Source organism: Triticum aestivum, chromosome 2A (assembly GCF_018294505.1).
Source record: "Triticum aestivum cultivar Chinese Spring chromosome 2A, IWGSC CS RefSeq v2.1, whole genome shotgun sequence".
In the NCBI taxonomy this organism is placed as follows: domain Eukaryota; kingdom Viridiplantae; phylum Streptophyta; class Magnoliopsida; order Poales; family Poaceae; genus Triticum; species Triticum aestivum.
In genome coordinates this window covers 337,905,955-337,919,010 of record NC_057797.1, presented here as the reverse complement: position 1 = coordinate 337,919,010, position 13,056 = coordinate 337,905,955, and the positions used below count along the sequence as shown (strand labels likewise).

Below are 13,056 nucleotides of genomic sequence, written 5' to 3'. Positions count from 1 at the left end.
GTCAGCCGTTAGATCTACTTTCCGTTACTATTACTTTTCGTGTGTCTCTGTTTACAGCGAGACTTCCACCTACTTAATAGCCAGGTTGTGGCTGAGCTGGGTATGGAATCTTGCAGAATTCCCTTCGAGGATGAACCCTAAACTCATACGGCACAGCCGATAGTTATATAGAGCCCAGATCGGGATCTCTTTCCTCATAATTCTCTGATATTCGTCCATACAAATCGCCTTCCTAAACCTGTAGATCGACTAGGATCTGACACGCCTCGCCCTTTTCCAAATTCTGCGTTTGAGCCGTCTATTCTCTATCATCCTTCTCATGATCCATGTTCTAGCCTTCAGCATGTCTAGTCAATTTGGCTACCTCATGATGCTTTATAGAATAGACACGGGTTACATAGTTCGATTCAAACACATGAGTACATAACCATCCGTTAATTAGAAGTCCAACTGTAACCTAACTCGTGCACTTCCATATTCAACGCACATCGAACATGTGCTGGTTGTGTGCAGCTTTCTGGTGTAGAGAAGTATGTTTATATTGTGTTTGTATCTCTTTTGATGCTACATTATGAGTCAATAATATCGAGAAAATATTAGTTTACACCATGAAGCCCCTCTGGCAACACTTTTGATTACATGTGGCGACGAAAATCTCAGCGCTCACTAGACTTGGTGGTGTTATGCGAACTATGAAAACTATTACTTGGAAACACTCCGTGGAGTTGGGTTGCGTGAACTCATGCTTGCAGTTTTCAAGAGCCTGCGAAATTCATCAAGGCTTATTTTGCCATCTTTGTCAATATCAGCCTCCTCTAGGAGGGGGTCAATAGAACCCTTCAGTCCTGTATTCTGCAGACAAGAAGCACTAAATCACGAGAAGCTTGAACTTCTTACACAATTGGAATCTAGTAGTATTACTAACAATCTAGAAAAGTACAACGGACGATGTAATTAGGCAGCAGTTAGGTGTACCATTCTCAGTTCATTAGATGTGATATAGCCATCACCGTCAACATCGAATTTATCAAATGCAGCCTGAGACAATGATTTCCACTTCTCAGTATCATGTTCCACCAGCTGATGCACATGTAGTGTGGCAGCAACAAACTCTTCGAAATCAACAAATCCATCAGTGTTACTGTCAATCTGCTCAAGCATAAATATAAAATGTTGATGTGCTGTTGTTTTCTATAAATAAATAAATAAGTATCAATTTCTGAAGTAGAAATTGCGTTGATTAACTGCATGACTTTTATTCATTTCTTTTTGGATGATCATTGCTGCATAGTTACACAAAAAGGCAAACCACTGTAGGTGCAGGTATGGACGCTGGCATGACAGCAGAGCGCGTCCCACCAATTCTATTTGCAAACCTCCTTGATAGATTCTATCTGTAGTTGCATTTATTTTCTTATAGCTGGGGTTTGTATCTTTATCTATATATAAGAGATACGGAATCTATAACTCCCGAACAACCTGTATTTGTGAATCTCGTCCCGAACACGTCCTAAGCCGTCGGATGACTGCACTGATCTTGATGCAGGAGGACAATGCCACGTCATTTTCTTTGACCGTTCGGGACGACCGACATGACCACCGAACGCATTGGGTTATCCACTCCCCCTGCCTCCACCGCTCACGCACTTTTTCCCCTTTCTCCACATCACAGGTGGCGGGCCGAGCTCCTGTGGAGTGGCTGCCCTGGAGGCGTCGCCGGACACCACGGCGGGAGGAGCTCGCGTGGTGGACGCCCCGACGGCGTGGGGACGAGCTCGTGCCCGCGGCGGAGGAGTTCGTGCGTGGCCGCGGCGGTTGGAGCTTTGTCCGGTGGATGCCCCGGCAGCGTGGGGAGGAGCTCGTTCCCGCGATGGAGGACCTCGTGCGTGGCCTCTGCGGGGCGCAAGAGCACGACTGGTCCCTGGTGGCGGGCCGAATCCTTCCGTGTGCTCCTCGCCGGCGTGAGCCCATGCCACCGCGATTTCTGGTCCGCGCAACCGGCTAAAGGTGCGGTCGTGGGCGGAGGCCGAGGCCGAGCGCCGCCTGCTCACCTGCGCCATCACGGCGTGCGTCGAGGTCGTCCCTGTCTGCGAGATCTTCGCCAACGCTGACCATCAAGTCGGCGCCGCGCTTCGGATACACCTCCCTCCGCAAGCTCGTCGCCAAACCGGTCGAGGTGCCGCCGTGGGCAGAGCCGAGCGCGCCCGTGCCAATGCGGCCGGCGTCGGGGCTGCCTCTATACACGTGGTCATTGCCACCGTGGCCATCACCAGGCGCGGTGCTTCGGGGTGAACGAAGCCAGTGACGAGGACGTGATCAAGGTGGTCTTTGCCGCCATGGCCAACACAAGGCGTCGCGCTCCATGCATGTTATCAGGCAGACATGCTGCTTCTGGCCTTCAGCATCCCAGATCAGACAGCAACGGGTTCAGGCAAAACCGAACGAGGCAAGCACAAGTCGCCACTAACTACACCGCCAGGCTGCTCAAGGCCTTCAGCAACACCATTGAGCCGCACAACTTCATTTACATGCAGGTAGCATCCCGGACCTACACAGGATGCTCAAGGTGTTCTGATCCCGTACCTGTAGGTAGCATCCTCCTCACCCCTTTTCATTTTTTCAGTTCATCCACCTTCAAAATTGCTACTCCCTCTGTTCACTTTTATAAGACCTTGAAGACATTTCAGACAATGTGCAAAACAGCCTATTTTGAGTTGTCTAAAACGACTTACAAAAGTGAACGGAGGGAGTACCTCTGTTTCCGGTGGTTGCTTCTGTTTTAGGTGGCAGCCGCTCCGGCTTCTGCTCCGAGTGGATCAACGGAGCCGTCAGCCGTGACCCCGCAAGCTCTAGGTAGAAGATGCATCCTCCATGTCATCACTACGATTTTTTTGTTGAAGCGCTAGTCTGATTGATCGATCGCTGTTTTGATTCAGTATTACTATGATTTTGTTTCAATTGCTTTTGCACTGCCTTTTCAATACAAGTGTTGTGGTGCCAACCAATCTTGGACATTCATAATTGCTGCTAATACAACTCACCGAATGTTGCTTCCATGTTCAATCAAGCAAATATGACCGATCGAATGTTTTGGTTGATTGGGTCAGTATATATGTCCTTGCAAAAATTTGTATGATTTTTTGATCTTCATAACATGCACCTTTTCAGAACATGCCAATTTTTTCTTTTGTAGGATGGCAATTTTTAACTTTTTATTGCCATCGCAATTTTAACGTTTTATTTCCATGGCAGTTTTTAACTTTTTATTTGCCAAGACTATGGCAATTTTAATGTTTTATTGCCATGGCAATTTTTAACGTTTTATTGCCATGGCAATTTTTAAATTTTTATTTGCCAAGACAATGGCAATCATTAGCAAACAACCATGGCAAATATCATTATTTAACTATGGCAAATTTATTTTTCGTTGATCATGTTAAATTTAGCAAGTGACCATGGCAAATTTAGTTCATAGATCATGGAAAATTGTAGTTTATCATTAATTAACCATGGCAACTATATTGTTCATTTTGATCATGTTAAGTTTAGTAATTAACCATGGCAAATTTCGTTCATCATAGCATGGCAACTTTTGAGTTTCATGCTTTTTCTTGTGTGGACCATGGGAAATTCCTTCGACCACGGCAATTAATATTTGGACAAATTTTAAAATTTCATACAAACCATGGCAAAAACATTTCCGTAGCACAGCTACTTATTTTTATATGAGAAGTGTGCCGCATACATCATTGCAAACTTTGAAACTTTTTTTGGATAGTCAAATGATAATTGTATGATTCTTTTTATCTTCATAACATGATTCTTTAGGAACATGGCAATTTTTAGTTTGCAGCATGGAAAATTCATTTATATTTGTTAGGAAAGCAACTTATCTTTATTGAAGGCCCAAGAGGCATATATATATTACATATGACTTGAGGTGTAAGGAAACTAAACATAGACTAATAAAGACTCCTAGACCAATACTAATACTCCTTTAACACCCCCTCTCAAATGCAAAGTGTAATATTAAAAAAAATGATAATCCAAATCCGCATCTTGAGAGTGTCGTCGTAGCTTGAAGAGTCTTCAAAACCTGCCGAGTCGCCAAATGGGATAACGAAGAGATGGCACATGAGAGGACGACACCGCATCAATAGAAGATACAAGAAAAGTATTAAGAGAAGATGGGTTGTCAAAAGAAGATGGGACATCAAGAGAAGAAGCATTGCTTAAAGAATCATGGCCCATGAAAACCGACGGCGAAAGAAGCTCGGCGGCAAGAGAATGGGCTTAGATCAACAATGCAAAAAGGGGCCACAGGAATCCTATAGAGAGGACAATGACCAGAAAAAGGCTGACGGACAAAGCTATTGTGGACTAGCATGACATGAGAAAACACAAAATATCAACGGATTTGAAAGAAAACTAGAAAGCTAGAAACACATACTAGAGTAGATGCAATAGCAGCGGATGAAAATCATGGCAGCGAGGCCAAAACAGCAAAGTAGCAGCGAAGTAGCAAGTGAGCAGAGAGGTAGTAGCACACTAGCAGTAGAAAATAGCTAGCTAGCACCCAGTAACAACAGGAATCAGCTAGCATGTAGGCAAGCACGTGGGTCAAGAGGAGCACACGCAGGCGGAGAGCAGAGCTGGACGAGGCGACTCCAATTTAGCCTGCAACGCGGTTACCGATCGGGCGCACTGGTGTGAACGTGGCGCAGTGGCAACCAGGTCGAAGCAGGACTTTGACCCATCGGGCGGATTGGGTCGGCAGCCTTCCATGCGGGAGATCACGGCTGGGCAGGCACCCCGTGGTAGGTGCCCGTGCCCACGTAGCTTAGGAACGACGGGGGAAGATGAGATCGACCCAGAACAGATCGATCTAGGGGGAGATGAAAAAAAATTGCGGATCGTAAGTCGAGTTGCGGCATCCGGAGACCTAAACCTAGGCTCTAATACCATGTTAGGAAAGCAACTTATCTTTATTGAAGGCCCGAGGGGCATATATATATATTACATATGACTTGAGGTGTAAGGAAACTAAACATAGACTAATAACAACTCCTAAACCAATACTAATACTCCTTAACAATATTCACATGGCAAATTTACTTTCATTGCCAAGACGATGGTAAATATTAGCAAACAACCACGACGAATTTAGTTAATCAATCATGGCAAATTTAGTTGTTGAATCATGGCAAATTTAGTTATCGAATCATGGCAAATTTATTCTCATTGATCATGGTTTAGTAATTGACCATGGCAAATTTAGTTCATAGATCATGGCAAATTTTAGCTTATTCATTAATTACCCATGGCATTATTTCATTAATGATGGCAATTTTTAGTATGATGCATAGCGGACGGCTAAAGCGTGCGGAGAATGTCAAGAGAGGGCAGGGTAGACCGAATTTGACATGGGAGGAGTCCGTTAAGAAAGACCTGAAGGATTGGAGTATCACCAAAGAGCTAGCTATGGACAGGGGTGCGTGGAGGCTTGCTATCCATGTGCCAGAGCCATGAGTTGGTTGCGAGATCTTATGGGTTTCACCTCTAGCCTACCCCAACTTGTTTGGGACTAAAGGCTTTGTTGTTGTTGTTGTTGTTGTTGTTGCCAAGAAGATGGCAATTTTTAGTAAATGGCCATGCCAAATTAAGTTTATGTTTTCATGGAAAATTTCATTAGTTACCCATGGCAAAAAAATCATTAATCACTGTAAATTTAGTGACCATGGCAACATTTAGGTCCATGCCTCATGGCTAGTGCCAAAATTATTCACTCTTGATAATATTCACTTTTTTGAAAACATGCTAATGCATGGGATAATGTGCATCACGGTAAATTTAAAACAACGGCAAATGTACACCACTTTTTAGCCACCATTTGGCAAACTTATAGATTTTTTTTGCCATCAGTGCGTGTTTTCACGACCATGGCAAATTTTCTTTCTTTTTGCATCATGTCAAAATTATTTTTTATGCAACCATGGTAAATTTAGTTCTATGGTCACAGCAATTTTTTCTATGCACCATGCATTTTTTAGTGCGCAGACCATGGCAATTTCTTTGCACCCACGATAATTTATTTTTGAACAAATTTCCAAATTTCATACAAACGATGGCAATTTATTTTCCATAGCATGGCAACGTTTTTTTATTTGTACATCATGAAAATTTTGGTAGTTGCCATCTATCATGGCATTTTTCTTTTTTCTGTAGGTACTGTGTGGTGGTCAATTATAACAATTGATTGCAATTCCTTGATTTTTGTGGCAATTTTAATGTACAGTTTTTTCTCATTTTTTCAGTTGGGTCTTCTTCACTGTTTTTTTTTTTTGCTGCAATGTTTTTATATAATAGTTTCTGGCTGCTTTTTCATAATCGTTTGGGCCAGCAGGCTAGCGAAAGGCCCAGCTGACGTGGGATTCGGTGGTTCGGGCTGGGGGAACATGGCAACGAACAAAACCGTTCGGTGATACTTCCCTGCTGCATCGAAAGTTTCGTTCAGATCGCTCAACTCCCAGGCCGAATGTTCGGCACATATCGACGTCCAAGAGATATCATTCCAATGATAGATACTGTTGCGAAAGGTGACTCTAGTCCTATTTGGACGTGGAAAGGTGTGACCCATATTCTATTAGGCTAATCATAATGAGAGTAACTTAGCTAGTAACATAGCGCACTTTGAGAAAATTCTACTTATGTGGCAAGTAATTAATGAGAGGTAGTAACATAATTATGTTACTGTAACATAACGCTTTCCAAGACAAGATAAGTCTACGAGCTAATAAATGAAGCCATCTATGATACTACTAGTATATTACTTTGCATTATGAAGGTAGTAACTTAGACTAGTGTCATATGCATGACATTAGTCTTAAGTTACTCCCCACTATGACCAGCCTTAGGACGTCCCAATGTAAGAAATGTAGAGACTATGCAAACCATGAGTGGCGTGGCTATGGAGAAAATCCAAGCAACCATTAAGGCCTTGTTCGTTTAGCCCCCACCAGTCCAGGATTGGGACAAAATCCCTGACAAACCCCATGGTTTTGCCCCCAGGGTTCAATCCCGGTCAACCTTATAAGGGCATTCGCTTAAAACCAGCCAGGGTTTAACCCCAGCCTATCCCCTCCCAAAACCCTGTGTTTCACGGGGAGACAATCCCCACCCGAGCGACAAAAGAAAAACGATATCTTTCTCTCCTCTCAAGTTCTCTCGTGCGGTTGGAGTAAAAGCATAAAACCACCAAAACTGACGTTAGGGTACAAAGAAACCACCATTTTTTCTTCGCTGATAACTACTCCCTTCGTCCCATAATATAAGAACGTTTTTCAAGCTAACATAGTTTGAAAAACGTTTTTATATTATGGGACAAGGTAGTATCTTTTTTCTAAAAAGTTAAAAAAATCCTGATGAGCAGTTTGCTTAAATTTAACCACATTTATAACAGTTATGGCCCGCATGTAAGCACTAACAACAACAACAACAACAAAGCCTTTAGTCCCAAGCAAGTTGGGGTAGGCTAGAGGTGAAACCCATAAGATCTCGCAACCAACTCATGGCTCTGGCACATGGATAGCAAGCTTCCATGCACCCCTGTCCATAGCTAGCTCTTCGGTGATACCCCAATCCTTCAGGTCTCTCTTAACGGACTCCTCCCATGTCAAATTCGGTCTACCCCGCCCTCTCTTGACATTCTCCGCACGCTTTAGCCATCCGCTATGCACTGGAGCTTCTGGAGGCCTGCGCTGGATATGCCCAAACCATCTCAGACGATGTTGGACAAGCTTCTCTTCAATTGGTGCTACCCCAACTCTATCTCGTATATCATCATTCCGGACTCGATCATTCCTCGTGTGGCCACACATCCATCTCAACATACGCATCTCCGCCACACCTAACTGTTGAACATGTCGCCTTTTAGTCGGCCAACACTCAGCGCCATACAACATTGCAGGTCGAACCGCCGTCCTGTAGAACTTGCCTTTTAGCTTTTGTGGCACTCTTGTCACAGAGAATGCCAGAAGCTTGGCGCCACTTCATCCATCCGGCTTTGATCCGATGGTTCACATCTTCATCAATACCCCCATCCTCCTGCAGCATTGACCCCAAATACCGAAAGGTGTCCTTCCGAGGTACCACCTGACCATCAAGGCTAGCCTCCTCCTCCTCACACCTAGTAGTACTGAAACCGCACATCATGTACTCGGTTTTAGTCCTACTAAGCCTAAACCCGCATGTAAGCACTGACATGGTAAAATAGACTGTTATGACTGGTGGGCTTCCCACATGTGTCTCCCTTAATAAAATTCTCCATGTCAAATTTTTTTTGCCTCACCCCTTAGCTTTCCCCACACTGTCAAGGTCCCTTCCCATGGTTGTGGCTGCTCCCGATCCCCTCCGCCAAATCCCACCAATAAAATTCTCGCCACCGCCGATGCAGGTGTTGGAGCACGAGATCGAAAGCTAGGACCCAATCTCAATGAGTTGATGCAGGTAGGGACCTGCAGCTGCTGGTCGTGCCACGCCAGCTTTGACCACCACAAGGAGAAGAGCGACCAACAGCTCGGCGCAGGCCTCATAGCGGTGGCCCCCAACGCCGTGTCAGAGCTCAAGCGCGAGACCAGGGAATGAAGCCACGGAAGGGACCTCATCGCCAAGCCGCTGGTGGTGGTGCCCCTGCCGGTCAGGCAACGGCACATGGGGTGGGCGCACTGACAAGTGCGCACTTCGAGCAACCGGCCCACCAGCTGTTCGATGCACCTCGCATCGGCATTGGCTCATACCGCTCCTGGCCCAAGGAGAAGCGGCAGGAGTGGCTCTTGTCAGAGCTTAGGCCCCGGACTACTTCAGCGCCTACATCACCTCCATCGTGACGGCATCATCTGGTGTGCTCGTGGTCAAGCTCATGCAGCGGGAGTGCCACGTGGGGCAACCCCTCTGGGTGGTCCCGCTATTCGAGAAGCTAGTCGGGTAGCCTAGCAATGGGTTCTGCCTCTGCCACCCCTTATTCTCCAGCTCCGACGCGATAAGCTCTGCCTCGGTCCAATCCCAGTTTCTCGTATCTGGCAAACCATTTATCTATTCCTCCTAGCTTAGGGCCTGTTTGGTTCCAATAAGTCACATGATTTATAAGTCAGGTGACTTAAAACCAGTGACTTGTAAGTCACGTCAGTTTGGTTGTCACCTGACTTATAAGTCACCTGACCACACCTTCCCATCTTGTTTTTATGTAAAGATGGTGGGACCCACGCAAAAGGGGGTGACTTATAAGTTTTAAGTTGGGGTGGAGCAACTTATGACTTATAAGTTGGGGTGACTTATAAGTTGGGCCTGTTTGGCAAAATAAGTCACTTTTTTCACTTTTCGACTTATAAATTGGTGACTTATTTAGAACCAAACAGGCCCTTAGCCTTCCTCTCCACCCTGTTGACCACCTCCGCTATCCAATTTCAGGAAAGAACGACCGAAAGCACAACTACATTGAACTCCGCCACTGCCGTTCCTGTCTCCTCAAGTGTTGTCGCTCTGCTTGTCACCGGTAATTGTGGGTTGCCCCAAATGACCCCCGGGTCACACCAATAGCATACAAGACCGAGGCTGGAGGTGAAGGCCATGGTGGCATGAACTGGTATTGGGAAAGACTGGTGAGTCTGAGGCTCGACCGAGAGGTGTTCGTAAAGAAGTTTTTGGGCTTGGGGAGAGAAACATGACTCTGATAGGCAGGCCCGCATTCATATTAATGGTCAACACAAACGACATTGCCTTTTAGTGCACGTGACCATCACAGGTGGACCAACGATGTCATAAATATGCTCAATGTTAAGCCACCCGGTTATCAAGGTTTTTTGTGAAAAAAAAGTAGAAAAACTGGTAGGTACCAGCAAAGAAAAGGTTGTGTTTTTTGTACCCTAACGCCAATTGCGGTAGTTTTATGCTATTTATTCCGATTCGAGGCGATGGTCCGGCAGTTGTGGGTGGCAGAGATGGAGTGGACAATGACTATGCAACCTATCAAAGGCCACGGATCCATCATGCTTCTCTCTCCTAGTCCATGTCGAAGGTGACCAAAGGTGAAGTGGAGCGGCGGCACGAGCTCAAGGACGAGCAATTGGTGACTTGCAGTGCGAACTCAACAATGACCTCAATGACCCATCTCCGATGTCCCTCTCCCCGAACGAAGTGTCCTTGCTAGTAAGCCTGCTCCTCGCGGTGACTTGCAGCAGTGGAAGCTCTGCCCCTTTTATAATGTCACACGATAGACTGTAGATTTTGTATTTGCTTTCAGCTACTGTATAATAGACTGCAGGGTTTGGATAGCTGAATCAAACCCCAACCGAACACCTCTTGGATTTAGGATGAATTCTACCTTGTATCTTGTTCCCTGTGATTGTTCATGTACCTTGTGGATCTTATGTGCTTGTTAGTCTAGTGGATGTGTGATTGGACTTGTTCTTGATTGTTCCTCTTGTGATTTCTTCCCGTTTTCCCCTCGTGTTCTTCGTGTTCTTCCTTGAATCCATCTCCAATTTGTGAACATCAGGACAAATCGGGGCACTTTGGCCCGTGCCCTACATCACTTCTGCTTGGTCAATGATGCTTCTATTGGACCCCTTGCCTATACGGGCCAGAGGGGTCCAATGATTCGATGCTGGCAGTGCCAGGCCTTGGATAATTTGACTTACTAGCAAAGTGTTTGTGCTTTGCTACGAAGCTATAAAAAAGAGGAAGACCGCCGACTTAGGATATCGTCAGAAGACGTTCATATCATGTGGTTGCTGCCTGATTGACGATTAAAAAGAGAAGCGGAAATATAACGGAAGATCGTGATGAATTTGTTGGAGAATCTCAAGCGATCATAGTAGGTCATATGTGCAAGATTTAAAGTGAGACAACATTTTCAATTCTGAAACATAGGAGAATGGGAATTGACAGAATTGGTTCAGACTGGAAACTAAAGCCACATCCCTACCGCTGTTACACCCATAGCCCCTGCTGCTACACAAACTGGACCAATTAATAGAGCTCGTGAATGCCAATTAAATTATCAAGTATTTTTGTTTCTTCTAACTATTTCTAATGTTCATGGAAATATGATGCTGCCTAACTTAGATACTTTTGTATTGCATAGGAATGAAGGGCCTAACGTGGACAAGAGGGGTGAGCATTGAAGCATGATCAAGCATGGAGAGGAAGGCGCGCATGCAGGAAACAAGAATGGAGCTTCAAGTGAAGATTACATGACTTTGAAGCCGCCATGATGACGTATGAAGACTTGGACGGCCACTTCATGATTTTCGTCCATAGCCTTCTATAGGTGTTGCGCCACCTTGTTTCTGCGCCAGGCCCATGTAATTTCGAATCATGGGCTGTTTTTAGAGTTCATATTGGTAGGGAAAACAACTTGGGATGGATTTTAGTCCCACCTTGCCAAGGGTGGACGAAATTCCCCTTTGTGTCTATAAATAGAGCCCTCAAGACTTCGTTTAGACTCGGCTTTTCTTTAGATAAAAGTTAGTCATAGCTGCAACGTCGCGTACTTCGTTGGGGTCCAACGACCAGAACAATACAGCTTACGGAACCCCAACTTCCCTCAATAATCATTCATCTTTTATTCACAATATCCAGGTTACAAAATCTTAGTTCTTGCTTGTTCATCGATTGCTTGCAGGAATTAGACATTCGTGGTCAAGTTGATCATGCTCCGGCGTGGTCAATAACCTCCGAAGTTGGTTTAGCAATTGCTAAAGCACAACGTCATCGCACGTTTGTTGTCGGATCGTCAAAGTCGACACCACCGAAATCGGTAGCTACCATCTCATCTATCAGGGCAACCTTGCCCTATCAGCATGATTTTGAGCTACATTTGCTACTTGTGTTTTTTACGAGAGTGTTGTGCTCACATGTAATAGTGTGTTTGTTTATTTGTGTTAAATCTGACATGTGACTAAAAATACATTTGTTTATTTATGTCCCTTGGAAGGTTGCTAGCCCCGCAAAGTCATACACATACCCTACCTATGAGTAATCAGGTTACCCATGGGCGAGGATGGCGACCCATACCTACCCATTCAGGTCAGGTGCCCATGGCATATAACGCCATAGGTCAAAATGCCAGCTTTGGACCTCGTTAGCAATGGTGCCATGGAGAGAGTTAAAGTGTGCTTGAAACTCCAAATTTAACAACTCACTTATTAGAACTATTCAGGCTAAGAGAGAATGAAGTCAAACTGAGTTGCTAGTTGCTACACACATAGCTCCATCCAGATGGTGGACATTAAAAAGAGAAGAGCTCCGCATGTGGTTATCTAGCGCCTATGGTTATCCCGTCACACCTTACATGCATAATTAACCAAAACCCAGCAGTTAAAACCATACATATTATTGTGTTATTCCATTTTCTTCTATACTTGTCCTTTTTCCCCTATTGGAAACCATTAATGTTGAAATATTTGAGAATCATTAGATAATGACTTCTTAGAAATCCATGAAAATTAATACATTTGTAATAATTTTTAAAGAACTCTATGGAAGTTTTTATGCTCCTTTATATACCCTGAGGAAACTCAGGAAAAATATGTAAATTCAAGACAGATAAAACAGTGGTAAGACAGATAAAATAGTGGTAACATACCGCCTCAACAATTTCAAGAACACGAGGACCCTTTAATCTCCATGGAACATCCTTTGCAAGAGCCTGCACATTACATATTTTGCTAACACATCGGTCTTCATTATGAATATTTTACCTAGAACAAATAGGTTCCAACAAAAAACTGGAACCGCCTCGTAAATTTAGATGTACAAAAGATGTGCAAGGAAATCGTTTCTTTATTTTCAGAAGAGGAAAGGGTTTAGCATCTGCTGACAGGAAGTAGAAAAAAAATCTTTAAAAAATACATTAGCAAGTTCAGATAAATTTTAAGAATCAAAATACTTAATCAAATTGATTTACAATCGAAAGAACACTGTCCTTTGATTGGGAACATTGACAATGTGAGGTGACCACCTAGGTGCGTTTCTACGAGCATAAGGTACAATTCAAAA

The 13,056-nt window shown here is 44.4% G+C and overlaps 1 protein-coding gene across 4 annotated transcripts in view; it reads right to left on the bottom strand.

Moving 5' to 3' along the window:
- Window positions 1–523: 523 nt before the first annotated feature.
- Window positions 524–13,056, bottom strand: part of LOC100192124 (calcium-dependent protein kinase 18) — a 46,558-nt gene continuing 34,025 nt past the window's right edge. For 2 of the 4 annotated variants that reach the window (XM_044600814.1, XM_044600816.1), the window contains exons 10-12: window positions 12,644–12,706; window positions 976–1,149; window positions 524–852 (exon numbers count right to left, since the gene is read on the bottom strand). In XM_044600814.1, coding sequence (XP_044456749.1) covers window positions 703–852; window positions 976–1,149; window positions 12,644–12,706 — 387 coding nt within the window. In that variant the 3' untranslated portion in view covers window positions 524–702. Of the gene's footprint in view, window positions 853–975; window positions 1,150–1,187; window positions 4,097–12,643; window positions 12,707–13,056 lie in introns of those variants that run through there. The other 2 variants (XM_044600815.1, XM_044600817.1) reach the window with 2 other exon arrangements.